Below are 15,439 nucleotides of genomic sequence, written 5' to 3'. Positions count from 1 at the left end.
AACTACAAGGGCATAGCCCCAGCGAATATGCCTCCAAATGCCCATGCCCCTGGAATACACACTCAAACGCATTCTACACACAACTCTCCAAAACACCCAAGCAGACCCGCAATTACTCAGTACACGACACAAGTGCAAACCTAGCACCCTACGTCCTTTCCTCCAAACACGCATATAACACACTCTCGGCATATCCATAAACCCACACTCCCCAAGGCTCCATCCAAGGGCATGCACTCTTCCAGCATGCAGAATCCAGAAGCATACCAATACGGCACCCCAACCTATATAGCATTCACCTGTCCCAGAAGATAGGCCGACTCGCCCTCTACACATCAAAAGACACATGCACGGCTCTGGAACATGTGCTACACACAAAAAAGCAAAGAGCCATATGACAGGCCATGAACACACAAATAATCATCCTAAAGGGAAGGACAGAGGAGGATCCTTAAAGAGCAGAAACCGCCCACGGGGGATGGGTTAAAGACAAGCTTTCAAGGGGTCTTTGAAATGGTCTAAAGCTGATGATCACTCAAGAAAAGGAACCCAGCCATGACTTACCCGACTTGAAGGAAGACCAGATGCATCGAAGTGCCAGACACGCTCAAGACACAACCCCCAAGAGTTCAAGCACAAGACAACAGATGTGGAGATCGAGTCCTGCTGCATGAGGTCAAGGAGAGAAGAGTCCTGGACAAGGAGCATTTCTGCACCTCACCCAGACAGAAACACAGGGGAGAGGGGACACGCCTAGGTAAAAGAGGACAGTAGATGGAAACCTGAGATGAATTACCCCAGTTGATATACGACCAAACGCCTGGGAATACACACCGATTTGTGCAAGCACTGTGACAGCCCAGGGCACACCATCCATATAGGGCACAAGGAGGAGCTGGAGATGGAAGCCTTGATATCCACCCTCCAATGAGGAAGAAGGCAGTCTTCTCCCCTCCCCACTGGGCCTTGGATTCTAGAAATGTAGCTCTCTTGGTTCTTGGGGCTGCTCTGCTCCCTGGCCAGCTTACGTGTATCTCCCTCCAGGGTCTTATGCTCCTAAACTCACTCTTTACCTGGGGCTTCGCTTCCTGCCAAACTCTTCCTGCCACGAAGCAGAAGAACCAGAGCTTCATCAAATCCTGACACCTGGTGAGGGGTCTGACAGTGCAAAGACAGTGGGTTTGAGCAGGTCGAGGCGTTCCTTTGTGGCACGGAAGGCTAAGGATTCTGAGTGTTCACTGCAGTGGTCCCGATTGCTGCTGTGGCACTCCGTCTGTGGACGGGGAAACTCCATATGGGGCAGATGCCACCAAAAAGAAGAAGTCTGTGCGCTCGAATCCTCTCTGAACCTGGGATCCTGGATTCAGGTGCCAAGCTGAGGGCAAGGTAGATTCCAGTCCCACTCTCAATTTTGGCTGGGGTCAAGTCCCAACCACGAAGTTTCACTACAGGCCCCAAAGGTACAAATACACAGATCGGCCCCTGGACTTCCCTAACATCGCCCTGAGGCCTAGGCAGATAATCCTACCAAGTCCACCAGGAGACACACAATCCCCAACTTCATGGCGGAAAACATCCATGAAAAATAGGCCCCTGAACACCAACTTACAAACACCTAAACGCCAGCTCCTGGACTATGCCTCTGTTACATCTCAGCACCCTCCAAAGACAAACGCTCACCCAAACACAGGCATGATCTCCCCTTACACACATATCCATAGACAAAACCCAACCAACCCTCACCTTTGATGGATTACCAGATTCCCGACCACCAGGTGGCCTTGTACCAATCCCCCCTAGGCTTGCAAATCCATCACGATTTACATCTGACTACAACTAGGTGGTCAGCACTACATTCAGCAAGGCTGCCCCCAACAGAGACCCAAGCATGCCCTTTGAACAGAAGTGCTGACCGACATTGGGATGTGAAAAAGGAAGACACCAGTGAAACTAGCAGCCTGGATGGTACATCTTCACTCCTTTTCCCGTGCCCTGAGCTACTTCTTGTGAACCCCATGAGGGTTTTCAAATTTGGAAATTCTTCCTTCGAGCTTTCCTATGGTTTGGAACGGCAGGCACACTGGAATGCCACCCATTTTAATCACTCACACACTTTAGCCCCCTGCCTCCATAGGCCCCACAGTCCCTCAAGTCTCCCAGCAGCCTGATCCACAGTGCTGCTAAAAGCTGTGGTGGAAACACTGCTCCGGACCTGAGCTCCATGCGGGCATGAACCCACATGGAGGAGGGCACAAGGAGTCTGCAGCGTGCACAAGAGCACAGAGCGGTCACACCCAATGGCTGAAGAGTCCCCATATTCCTTAGCAGGGCTGTCATGGAATGAATGCTAAAGGCCACCAGGATGGGCCCCACCCTCAAGCAGGCCACCCCTTGGGAAACCACCCTCTTTGCTCCCACGTGCGCTACTGACTACCCAAGCGGACCCTCCTCAACAGACACTAGGAGCGGTTGGAGGATGGGAGTCTCTGTGCACAACAGCTCAGTCAGCAGGGGACAGGTGGGAAGAGGAGGGAGGGAAGGAAGCATCAGAAGAGCTGGCCCAGGAGCTCCCTCCAAGACAGGAATGTCATGGAGGATTTGCATTCGCTGGAAAGCTCTCTGGTGTTGTCTTCCTGTCTTCTCCCTGGGAGCTTCTGTGGCCATCTCTTCTTAAACCCTATCTCTTGGGAGATGAGCCCCCACGGTCACACTGCATCGGTGAAACCCATGCATTTAGATAGGATCCCCATACAAGAGTTTGCAGAGATCCAGCCTAAGCACAGAATCCTCAAAGTGGGCCAAGGACATTCATGCCCTTTGGGCCACAGTACCTTAGGCTGTGTGGACTCTTTGGGTTGGGATTTGCTCGTCTAGAAAGAGAAGGGTCTTTCCCCTAGCAAATTGGATGGATCCATTAAAGAACCATTCTAGCACGCAATTGGAGATCTGGGAACCTCTCTTCAGAGATGGTGCTCCTGTCGCCATGCCTAGAGAATTTCCAAATGCCTCGATTCTCCACGCATGTTTGTTCTTCATGTCTTTCTTTAATACATGGAGCTTGTTCAATAAAGGTTGGTGCACAGGTGTGTCTCCTTTGTACGGTTCTGATTGTCCTGGTTATGCTGGTGAGCTAAACTTGACCCTCTTGGTCAGTCACAAGACAGCAGGTACTTTGGGAACACTATTCCTCTCCCTCCCTACGTCTGGCACGGCATCATGGAAGTTCAGGTGGCCATCCACCCACAAAGAAGTAGCAGCAGATTCAACATACCCACCTGACTTGGGAATGCTCGCCAAAGATACTTGAACCCTCAGATCCCTTTTCTGGTCCATGGCAACATCAGAGCATTTCTTCCTCCACACGATACCTCTCAAGACCCTTACATCTATCTGACAACACCCAGAGCTCCCAAGGGCACAGACGTGAAACGTCCACAAGACACAAACCTGGGATCTCTCGGTGCCTTTCAATTTCCATGTGGGAGTGGAAGGTTCACTGTCTCCTGATGCTAGTGATCCATCTCCAGAGATGTTTCTCCTCAGCCGCCAGTGCCTGCCCCGAAGCTCTCTGCAGGAACAATCAGAGGTCATGGTCCAAAGGACGTTGAGACACCCACTTCCATGACTGGTTTCCCTAATTACAGTGCAGCTGATTTGACAACCTCTGCCTCTCCGATGTCGGCATGTAGGGTTCTGAGGTAGTATAAAATAATGAACAACAGAAGGAGTTCGTGCCATGGTGAATCAGAACCGAATCTGACTAGGAACCATGAAGTTGCGGGTTCCATCCCTGGCCTCGCCTGGTAGGTTAAGGATCAGGTGTTGATGTGAGCTGCGGTGTAGGTTGCCATCACGGCTGGGATCTGGCATTGCTGTGGCACTGGCATAGGCCAGGGGCCACAGCTCTGATTGGACCCCTAGCCTGGCAATCTCCCGATGCCATGGATGCGGCCCTCAGAAGTCCAAAGTCAGTCAAAAATGATGGAAGATTTGGGAGCACCTCGTTTCCACAATGCAACTTTTGTATCAGTGTCCCTGAGAAGACTCATGCCAATAGGACATCTGGGGAGGGAGTGGGGTGGATTGGGAGCTTGGGGTGAAGGGATGCAAAGGATTGGCTTCGGTGTGGATTAGCAATGAGATCCTGCTGTGTAGCACTGGGAACTTGTGATGGAGCATGCTCATGGGAGCGACTAGAATGTGTACATGTGTGTGTACCTGGGTCACCATGCTGTACAGTAGCAAAACCATTGTCTTGGGGGAAGAACAATTCAAAACCAACCAAACAAGAAACCCCCACAAATACTACATCTGAGCTATGTGTGAGAATCTTGTAACAAATTGCAGGAGTGGCTGAAGAAGGGGAGGAAGCAACAAGGAAGCCTGGCCTTCCTGAATGCCTGGGTACAATGGGTGCCTCAGCAATCTTCTCATATGAAGGTCTTGTTTGAAAACCCTTGAAATGTTTCTTCAGTGTAAAAGCTCCAATAGAGAGCCCTATTCCCATGGTGCTCAGTTGTGCAGTGCCCCATCCAGAGTTTCTTCCTACAAAGCTCACCATGGCATTGCAGGAGATACTCTCGCCTCAGCTTCTCACCCTCTTTGGAGTCCATGTTCCTTTGCAAGGGGCAAGAAGCTTCGGAAGCACCCACACAAGTCCTTTTTCTCAATCTGCAACAATCCTTTCAACCTCTCCTTCCTTGCCCAACACCCTAACAGCAGGAGGAATTGTAGTTCTGCTACTGCACACAGGGACTCTTGCCTCCCAAGAGATTTGCTTGCAGTCCTAGGAGGTTTCACCCCTCACCTCCCTTGATGATGTTCCCGAGACCTCGCCTCTCACCACACCAGACGGACATACGCATTCCTATCACTTGCATCGTGATAAGCTGACCTTAACTCCCAATCTGAACGTTTCCTCAGGTGTGTTTCCGTTTGGCTGTGTCAGGGATGCTACGTTGATTCCCATGCAGACAGCACCATAGGCAAGGACGAGCCTCGATTCTCAAGAGCAAGGGTATGGGATGCAGACAGGAAATGCACCAGCTTTCAAGCAGGGCTTGCTGGGGAGGACGTTGATGCGAGTGGGTTTGGACACGTGGAGATTGGACATTGGTGGATAAAAAGCTGGCACTGTGTCAAAGGGCACACCCAACATCACGGGCAGTCGATGTTTTCACACCTACAAAAGCCAGCAATTCCCATCATGGCTCAGCAGACATAAACCCCCCTAGGATCTGTGAGGATGCACACTCCATGCCAGCCTCCTTCAGTAGAATAAGGATCCGGGGTTTCCCTGAGCTGTGCTGTAGGTCCTGCAGACGCAGCTTGGATCCCACATTGCTCTGGCTATGGCAGAGGCCTGCTCGTGCAGGTCTGATGTGACTCCTAGCCTAGGAACATCCATAGGCAGCACGTGTGTCCCCCAAAGGAGAAAGCAATTAAACCAAGAGACCACCCCACACACACACATCTGGTTCTTTCACATAAGGAAAGAGAAGATTGTGTCTTCTCCTCCCTTACTTCTGTCCTTAACCACATAAAGCTCAAAGACGCAATAGTATCTTTTGGCTCTCCAATTGCCATTTCATCCAAAGAGCCTGCAGATTTGGGGTCCCTTTGCCATTTTCTTTTGGGTTGGACCAAAAGGCTCCTTTTGGTCTCCATTCCGAGTTCTCCTCCCCTCAAGAACTGCCCACTCCCTGTAGCCTAATATGGTACCCTTATGGGCGAGTCTTGCCAGATGTATGCTGATTCTAAGGGAAAGGTAAATTTCAGATACACAGGGAAAGTACTTGCAGTAAAGATATGTCCAAAATGGTGCACGGGACACAGGTCAGGCTAAATGCAGGCACTGTGTATGGGAAATGAAAAACTCAAATGAGCTGCACATTTACTATTGTTTTTGGCTGGCGTTGAGCACTCTGCCCTTTCAGTACATTGAATTTCAAGAGAATGGAGGAACTCCCATGTTAAAAATGCATCCAGTAACAGAGGAGCCACGATATCAGTAGGAAGGCAACAAAAGGAAAGATACTCAGGTCTACGGGGACGCAATTTAATTTTCTCGTTTCCTTTTTTACTTTTTCTCAAGAGGAACTCTTTGATCTTACAAGAGGTTAGGTTTTCCACTGCAGTTGATTTACAATGTTTTGTCTACTTCTGCTGCGTAGCCAAAGGACCCTGTCGTACAGACAGATGTATGTATATATGATATATGATACATATATATCTATATAGGATACATATGTAATCACTTTCTCACATTATCCCCCAACCTTTTCCATCACAAGTCCAAGATGGAGTTCCCTGTGCACATGGTACATTTCAACCAGAGACAAAGGAATACTACCTGCAAAGGCAAACGGATGGCATTCAAAGTTGCTTGCCCAAAAGATCTCTGAAAAGATGTGAGTGAAACAGGTATCTCTGATCCCTGGTGGGAACGAGGACTGAGTGGACAGGGGAAAGAGGGGAGAGGAGGACTCAGCACTCCATATGCTATTCGGCACACGTGGACTGTGATCCCCGAGAAGGGAGGATTTGTTGAAAATGTTACATTCAAACATTTAACAGGGAAAAGCTCCAAGACTTACCAGCAATGTCATCATACGGGAGACACGACAGACTGATCTCTGGTCTTGGACACGTGGGCTGTGCAGCGGCTTTTTGGATAGGCTGGGCCTTTCCAGCACAAGGGAACATGAGGAAGGTGGGTCCTGCTGGATGCTGGTTGGCACACAAGGACGGTTTCCTTAGGAAAGACGGACAGACACCAATCACAAATGGTGGGTCTGCTGAGAGAAGCCAAACCATAAACATTGGGTTCCAGGTGGCCATGAAAACCCAAGTGGTTATCAGATGAGAAAAGGTGAATTTTATTCAGAAAGTCTGGCCTCTGGGGAAGGGAGCCTGGAGCCAGGACGGAAGCTGAGGGGATTGAAGGACAACAAACAAGTTGATGAATAACAGAGGGAAAGGGAACATCAAGACAAACCTCGGTGCTGTGACTCTGAAAACCAACACATACATTGCCTGACGAGGCACTCGACACTTGTCTGGCCCCTGCATAAGGTGGAAGAAACGTCTGGTTCTTGCCTCCCTGCAGAGGCCAGCATGGAATGGCACCCCACCCCCACCCAGGCTCACCTGCCCTCGGCCCCCCCCCCACTGCAGAATGACTGGAGGCCCGCATTCTACTGTTGAGATTCAAACTTGGGCTCCTTTACTTGCGTCCTGAGCATCTGTTGGGGCAGGTCCCTCGCTGGGTCCTGCTCTTGACTGTCCACGTTGAGGCCACCAGCCCGTGGTGGTCCAGGCCCATGCCTGTGGGAATGGCTTCAGAAGGCGGTAAGCCTCTAGACAGGGGCTGTTTTCCAAGAGAAAGGGCCTCCCTCAAATCCCTGGGTTTCCGTTGGGACCCTTCACTGTGGACATGGAGTTGGACGGAAGGAGAGGAAGGCGACAGCACTGCACCCCAGGGACATCTCAGCTGGGGAGCCTGTAGAAACCTGAAGCTGCCCTGGGGAGGACAGCTGCTTGGAGGTGGTTCAAGAGGCCTTGCTCTGGTTGGGGAGGCAGGATGGCAGCAGGCAGGTTGGCGGTTTCTAGAAGGGAGACAAGCCACTTGGAACGTGTGTGGAGCCAGTGTCCTGTGGCTGGCCCTGGGTGGGTCATGGGGAAAGCCTAGCCCCGCCTTGTGGTCCTCAGGCATCTGAAGCTCGCCTCACCAGACCTCTCTAAGGGATTGGAACTGGCGCATCCTCTGGCTAATGGGGGCGTGGAATGGGAGGGTATAGTCAGAAAACGATTCAGTGTTGGTGGGTGTTGTCTGGGGCCTCATGCTCAGGAAAGGGTCTGCTCTGAGCTGAGCAGGATGTGACTCTCACTGCCACGGCCCAGAACGTTTCCCTCCATCCCGCCCAGAACTCACTTCTCAGGTCAGGCAACTGTGGCCTTGGATTCCACAAGGGAAGGGCAACCAGGTGACTTCACCCAAGCTAGGACTCGTGGGCCTGAGGTGTTCTGTATTGGTTTCCCTTTTGTGGAAGTACGTCTCTGCAGACATGGCGCAGCATGTCAGGTGGCTCATGGCAGAAGCTGAGGCCTGACTTTGAGATGAAGAGTGTGTTCCTATTTCAAGTCACTACTACTACATGTGGAGAGAGGCTGGTGCAGGTGGAATGCCTAGGAAGGCTGCTTCCTTTGTAAAGGGGGGGGTGAAGCAGTGTAGCACAGAAGCAGGAAGATGATCTAGTCTGCTACTCTGAAACCTCCTAGAGCATCTGTGGAGGTCAATTCGGTGACTCGTGGTATGTACCTCCTTCTCCTGAATGGGCGGTTTTCTCACAATGGCACCTGACTCCTGCCTGCTTCTCAGTTTCTCCTCACTTTCCATTATTGGGAGCTGGAAGGGGAAGGACCACAGGCAGCCTCCACTCCCATGACCCTTGTCAGATGAGCCGCCCTGGGCCCGTGCTCATCTTTGGAAGCCAACCCTGGATGGGAAGTGGCAAAAATGCAGGGGACACACACCGACTTCTCAGACTTCTCTCTGAGGAGCAGAACTGCATGGCGGGAGGGACTCAGGGCCATCGGGATGGGGTGGCACACCATAGCCCCTGTGAAGTGTCCACTCTGGTTGGTTCAGAGAGGCAGGTGCATGCTTGGTGGGGCTGTTCTGTGTTTGTCTAAGGGTTCTGTGTGCAGAGCGATCTTCGCAGCCTTTGAGAGGTGTTTTGTGTGGTCAGGAAAGTATGAGAGAACAGATGTGTGCTGAGCATCCCGAGAGGAAGGGTTGAGGAGGATGTGAGGCCCTTCGACTTTAGACAGTGGAGGTCCATCAAAGGCCTCACGGTGCCTGGAAGGACCTTGGAGAAGGCCCTTACCTGCCAGTGACCTTGCTGAGGGGCATGCTCAGAGTAGATGACCTCTCAGGTCCAGGACGTGGGGACAGCCTGTGAGGACGAGGTGTCAGGGAGCTCCTCAGGGAGGCTCTCCCATCCCTGTTGCTGATCTGAGCATTTCTCTGTAGACAGGGGCAGGGAACTGGGTGTGGGGGTCAAGACCATGAACATCCCTCCACGACATCTGCACAACACACAGGTTCCTTGGGCCAAATGCCCTCTCTCACTGAGGTCAGAACATGAACATCCCTCCACGACATCTGCACAACACACAGCTTCCTCGGGCCAAATGCCCTCTCCCACTGAGGTGTGCCCTCTGAGTCCCCAGAGAGCTTCCGTCCATGTCACCCATTCTCCTCTTCCATTCACCCCTTTCCTTTCTCTCCACAGCATTTCCACTGCTGGGCACGGATGTGGTCATGCCCCCTGGGGCCTCACGCTCCTATCCTCCCCCCACTCCTGGCTCCCAACCCCAGCCAGCTTGGGAGCAGCACCGGCCACCGCCCATGGCCCCATTACTCCTGCCTGGCAGCACCCTATTGCAGCCACCTCATCCCATGACACCTCGGGTGACTCCTGCTGACCATGGCCCCATTGCCCCAGGGCTTGGCAACATCCCTGTCCCAGTCTGGTCAGGAGGGAGGTCAGCATTGCCCCACCAGTCTCAGGCCTTTGGGCGCCCTCAGGCCCCCCTCAATGGGAATGCTTCCAGGGCCCTCATGGGGAGTGCTTTGTGTCCTTCACCCCTTTGCATAGCAAGCCCTGTGGGGGACAGCGTGGTGGCTGCCACAGCTATTGCAGCAGCTCAGGCTGGCAAGGGAGGCTTGGCCCCAGGCCTTCCTCCTCAAGCGGCACCACCAGCTGCCCAGATGGCCTTCATCCTGCCCCCAGGGACCTCTGGGCCGTGGCCACATGGCACCTCTGGGGCAGGCAGCCTGCATGCCTCCCAGCACACGGGCCCTCAGGAGGACGCCTCTCACCATAAGAGCGTCTATCAGAACTTCCGACGCTGGCAGCGCTTCAAGTCCCTGGCCCGCAGCCACCTGCCCCAGAGCCCCGATGCGGAAGCTCTCTCCTGCTTTCTCATGTAAGTGACCTCTCAGACCCTCATTAGCTCAGCTGGAGCCTTCGCATATACAGGACCTTGGCATGGACTCCCTGCTTAGGTTTCCAGGCATCCTTTCACCTCGAGAGAAGGAGGGTTGACAGCAATGTCCATGCTATGAGGAGGCACGTCTGCACTCAGATGTGTCCCACGTCCAGTCCATGACATCCCGTCCGTGCCTTAGCTCAGCTACCACCACCATGCAAGACCAGTTGTCTCACTTTCTGCACTGCCATGATAACATTGAGTGCAGGAGAGCAGTCCAAGAGGGTCCTGCTCGGATGTGAGGAGCCAGAGTTTGAATGGGACCTGCTTCTCTGGTGCTACCTCCTTTCAACATGGACCTGGGCCTCTGGCAGCCAGTGGGTATCACTTCAGATAAGGCTTAGGACATTCAGGCCCAGGACGGAGCTTTCTGCATGCCCGGTCCTTGTTGTTCTGAAGAAGTCCAGTGTGAACAGGGAGGTGGTCGAGCTGTCCATAGATAGACGGGCAAGGGTCTATCCTCCTAGAGCTGTGAACCTGGCAGGAACATCCCTCCTAGACCCGAGGTCCCTCCGAAAAGGGGGACTAGGCCATCTAGTGCAGAGACCTGGGCAGAAGAATCCTTGGGCTTCTCAGACCTGTTAGCTGGTAGACTGGCGCCTGCCCTCCCGCATTGATGGGGCTGCGTTTTATATGAGATGGCAACCCGCCCCCAGCCAGAGTGTCCCAGCTATAGCCAGGGAGTGGACAAGCATCCTCTGGTGAGTGGGAGGTGGTGGCACCAGGCACCAGGAAGGCTTGCCTTTGCTCTCCAGACACCCTCGTCTCCCCCTCTTGAGCCTGGGTTTGGCAGGGGTGGGGCCCATGGAGGCCTTGGAGCTGGGTGGGGTTGGGCAGTTGGGGGCTGGGCTGTACCAAGAGACTGACCCTGAGGGCTTACAGCTCAGTGCTTCGCACCCTGGCTCGCCTGAAGCCCACCATGACGCTGGAGGAGGGCATGGGGCAGGCCATGCAGGAATGGCAGCACATGAGCACCGTTCAGAGGATGGCCTTTTATGAAATGGCAGCAAAGTGAGTCAGGGTCCTGGGCCATGGGCGACATGGTGGGGTGGGTGGTGGGTGATGGGCAGGCCCCAGGGCAGGATCTGGCTATGGTGCTAGCAATCAGAGAGGATGCAAGAGGAGGCTGGCACCTGACACCTCCTGTTCCCTGAATCCCCAAATCCTATTGGCCTCCAGAATCCCCTCTGCCACCTGGAGAGCTTGGCTCTTCCAGCCTGTCTGTCCCAGGAGCTCTGCCCTACCGTGATGCTGATGTGGGGAGGCCTCAGGATGGCCTTGGGGAGCACGGCAGCCCAGGAGGGGGTCCCCTGAAGGCATGGGGGCTGTGCAGGGCTGAGGACTCCACCCGGCAGCCTGGCACCCCTTCATGCTGGGTGCCTAGCCATCACTGACCTAGCATGTGGTAGGCCTCTCTTCATCAACGATGGCTGGAATGGGCAAGCGGCCATCCCTGGGGAAGCCCATGGGTCTCTGGCCCGCCCTGTCATTTCTGCATGTAAACCTCCTAGTTTCCAAACAAAACCAAAGGAGCAGCTAGCTCTCAGTGGCAAGAGATGCCTCACCTCTAATGGTAGGATCCCCACTCCAGCCTGTGCTGGGCCCTGTCTCATTCGTGCTTTCCCAGACTCTCACTCCCAGCCCCAGGTTCTGGGTTCAGGCAAGGGCTCTGTGGAGATACGTGCCAGACCAGGCCACTGGCCATCTCCATTGTTTGGGTCAGACAAGGTCCGGAGGCACATGAGCAGGGGCCCCCACTGCCCACCATGTGTCCCTAAGCCTGGTCCCAGAGATTGACCTGGGTCTCTGCTGGGCCATGCCCTCCAGCTCCAGGGCTGGTCAGGCAGGAGGAGGCCCAGATCTTGGATATCTGCCACTGCAGTTCCCTGCTGTGACAGCACCTCACAGGCTCCTGACAGACCTAAGGACACCCTCTCCTTACCCCCTCGGTCCTGCTGCACTGGGTGGGCTCCAGAGTCCAGGTGGTTTTCTCACTGGGGCCTGTCCCTCAACACCCCCCAGGTTCATGCAATTTGAGGCAGAGGATGAGATCAGGATGGGGAACGTGTCCTGCACAACGCGGGCACAGGGCATGCCTCCTCCAGCTCCAACAAAGCTGGCTCCTCAGGAACCCACATCCCGCAAAAGGGGCACTCAGTCTGTGAATCACCTTCCCCCTGGAGGTCAAGGTACAGGTGAGAGAGGCCTAGGCCTGGTCCCTGTTCCCAGATGGGTCCTTTCCACTCAAGGGGGCATTGGTCTTTCAACACGGATAGCCCACGAGGGTGTCTCAGTCCCCCTTTTCCCCTCTGCGGTGTGGACCTGGTCCATTTAGAACCTCATCACCCTCCTCCCTGTCTAAGGGGCCCCTGTGAAATCTGCCTAACAAGTGTGCTGGTGGGGAGACCCTTGATCATTAGATGTTCCACACGTTCTCACACCTGACTTTTACCTGTCCCTGACTTGAATCTGGCCTCCCACCAAACCTGAGGCTCTGGCTGCTCCTCCCCCTTCCCACATGCATATCCATTGCCCCACAACAATGCCCTCCCCTGTGCCTGCTCAGGGGTCAGCTTCAGGGCGCTGGGTCTCTTCACTTTCCCTTCCTCCTGCTCTGCCTCAGCCTGTGCTCCAAGGAAACACGGCCCCAGGGTCCAGCACACCCACCCAAGGCCACGCAGGGCCTGGCAGCTGCTGGAGAACAAGGCCCCCAAGGAGATTCCCCCTGAGGCTCGCAGGGAGCATGGGGACATCCCGCAGGCACTGGTGGGTCCTGGCCCCTCAGCCACAGGGGAGTCAGATATGGAATGTCGAGAGGATGGATATGAGCTGCCACAGGACGAGGACGGCTGCTTCCCAGACCAGGATCTCCTCAGCTACGTGGACAAGCTGTGTTCCCAGGAGGACTTTGACACCAAGGTGGGCTGGGCCTGGAGTCTGAGACTCCAGGATTCCAGGGAGAGATGCTCTTAGCACCCTAGTTCTGGCTTTGGCCCAGGATAATGTGATTTAGGCTCTGGTCCTTGACCCTGACATCTGTGTGTCTTCCTGTGTGTCTGAGTGTACTTTGGTGCATAGGATGTGTATATGTGGATGTGTAAGTTGTACATGTGTGTGTGTCTCTCTCTTTGTAGGCCTTTGTGTGTCTGTTTCGGTGCCTATGTGTTTGTGCTTTGGAGCCCATGTGTCTGCATGTGCACCTGCTTGTGAGTGTGTGTGTGTGTTTATGTGAGAGTAGACAATACCTATGGGAGTTTGAAAGCTCCCCCTTTGTGAGGGGAACTCTGGATTGGCCTCTGCTAGTCACGTTTCTCCCAGGCCTTCCTGCCTCCCAGGGCACACCTGCCAAGGCTGCTCACAGCCTCTCCCTTCCATTCCAGGTGGACGTGGTCATTCACCCCCGATTCCTGGCAGAGTTGCTTTCCCCAGAACCAGAGTTGGATCTCTCGGGCCTGGCTGAGGAGCTGGAGCAGGAGGAAGGACTCTCCCCTGAAGAGGTGGCCAGGGGAGGGACTGACACTAGGGAGACTGGGGGCAGGGGGGGTAGTCAGGTGACCCTGGAAATCCAGGAGGAAACGACCCAGGTCAGCCAGGGCCGGGGAGGGCCCTAGAGCAGGAGGCCCTGAAGGCTCTGTCCCTCCCTCCCCTGACAGAGAGGCCCTGCACCCTGGAGGCTGCCCAGGTGAGTGCAGGGCAGGAGGAATGGAAGGGGAGGAGGGGAGCCGGGGACAGGGCAAGGACCCTGCTGGGGAGAAGGTGCAGGAGGAAGGCAGGAGGGCCACAGTCTCTGTCTGTGGATGTGAGTCCCATCTCACCTCCCCCTGCCCATAAGCCCCGGCTCTCCCTGGAGGGTGCAGAGCAGTCACTGTCCACCTCTCTCCCACCAGCTAGTGCAGACACAAGTCCTGGCCTTGGAGGAGGATGACGGGGTGCCAGCCACTCCCAATCACAGGGCACCCCACCTGGACTCAAGACCTTCAGAGTCTGTGGCCCAACACGATGCCCAGAGGAACGAGCAAGGCCCACAGCCTGGGGTCAGAGATGAAACCTGTACACCCCAGATGGATTTCCATGGCCATCTAAGGCACCCCCAAACAGACAGGGGCCTGTTCAGGCACAAAGGCTCTGTGCCCTCTCCAGGATATCAGGAGCCCCCTCAGGCGGGAACAGCACAGCCGTTTCCTCGCCAAGGCACCAAGCGCTCGGGCCCTCCATCAGGACTCAGGGCCAGCAAGGTTCTCAGGGAGGCCTCTACTTTTAGTGGAGCCCCAGGGCTGGGTCACGGGTTCAGTGAGGATGAGGAGGAGCTCCCCAGCCTGGCCTTCCTCTTGGGCCTTGACCACAGCCTGCTGCCCTGGGGGCTGCCACAGAGCCCTGTCCCTGCCTCGGGTCTTGTCTGCACTGCAGGGCAGAGGGCCCAGCAAGCTTCCCAGGCCCCCGTGCCCCAGAGAATGGGCCTCAGCTCAGGCCCCCTGGAAGCTGCCAAGTCTAGAAAGCGGGCTCGGTGTGGAGGCCTGGCTGCTGCTGAGGACCTGGCCAGGCCTAGGGCTGACCTGCGAGGCTCTGGGAGGCACACCCTGGCTCTGGGGCTGGTTGACCCTTCCCAGCCCAAAAGGAGCAGGTGTGACCCATGTGTCACACGGAAGAGGAGGAAGTGGCACTGCAGCCAGTAGGGAACGGTGGGCCAGCCCTCCAGGGCCAGTCCAACTGGGCAGCCCCCATGGAAGCCTTGGGCTCCTCCAGGTCCTAGCAACCATCCTGGCTGCCATAGGGGTGGGGAGGAAGGACAGAATGACCAGAGCCAGGAGGGGGTGTGGGTGGGTGGGGTTAGGTGGTGGGGACTTGGGTCTGGGTGTGTGTGGGTGGGCACAGTAGCTCCTTTGCGATGGGGGATGTAAAACATGGATAAAATCGTTCTGTTGTGAAATGCACTTGGTCCACTGTCGTCTTGAATGTGCCTGTGTCCTCAGAGATGGGTCGTCTGAGGACAGAGAGGGGATCTGAGAGGAACGAAGCATGTGTGAGATCCCAGGCAGTCTGGATCCACAGGTGAAGGACTAAGTCTTTCCTCCACAGAGACAAGGATGCCCAGGCTGCTCCTGGGAGTACACAGCTCTCACTAGCCCCAGGGACAGCCTCATCATCCCTGTCTCTCCAGCCTGCTGGGCTAGGGGGCTTCTGGGGCATCGGTTCCATGCTCTGCATCCCGGAACACTCTGGGGATGGAGAGCTGCTTTTGTGCCGTTCAGCCCTCTGGACACTCACCAGTCGTGAGAATGGAGGCTGGAGGCAGCCCTTACCTCTAGAGAGTTTCTCTCTGCCTCTCTGAAGTGGCCACATGACAGGCTGGGGTGATCCTCCACTCCTCCAGGGTGTCCCGTGG

General features: G+C 55.0%; 1 protein-coding gene across 1 annotated transcript; it reads left to right on the top strand.

Moving 5' to 3' along the window:
- The first annotated feature begins 7,217 nt into the window (after positions 1 to 7,217).
- LOC146396304 (NUT family member 2G-like) lies at positions 7,218 to 14,983 on the top strand. The gene is made up of 7 exons (XM_084994662.1): positions 7,218 to 7,350; positions 9,297 to 9,993; positions 10,939 to 11,067; positions 12,079 to 12,251; positions 12,680 to 12,975; positions 13,437 to 13,553; positions 13,944 to 14,983. The coding sequence occupies exons 1-7, from the start codon at positions 7,323 to 7,325 to the stop codon at positions 14,727 to 14,729; spliced, it is 2,226 nt and encodes a 741-aa protein (XP_084850788.1). The 5' UTR covers positions 7,218 to 7,322; the 3' UTR covers positions 14,730 to 14,983.
- Positions 14,984 to 15,439: the final 456 nt, after the last annotated feature.

The sequence above is a fragment of the Sus scrofa genome, chromosome 14, assembly GCF_054392235.1.
Source record: "Sus scrofa isolate SSC_HxYL_T2T_F1_AM1 chromosome 14, Sscrofa_HxYL_maternal_Yorkshire_Landrace_v2.0, whole genome shotgun sequence".
Lineage (NCBI taxonomy): Eukaryota > Metazoa > Chordata > Mammalia > Artiodactyla > Suidae > Sus > Sus scrofa.
This window is presented reverse-complemented; position numbering and strand designations above follow the sequence as displayed.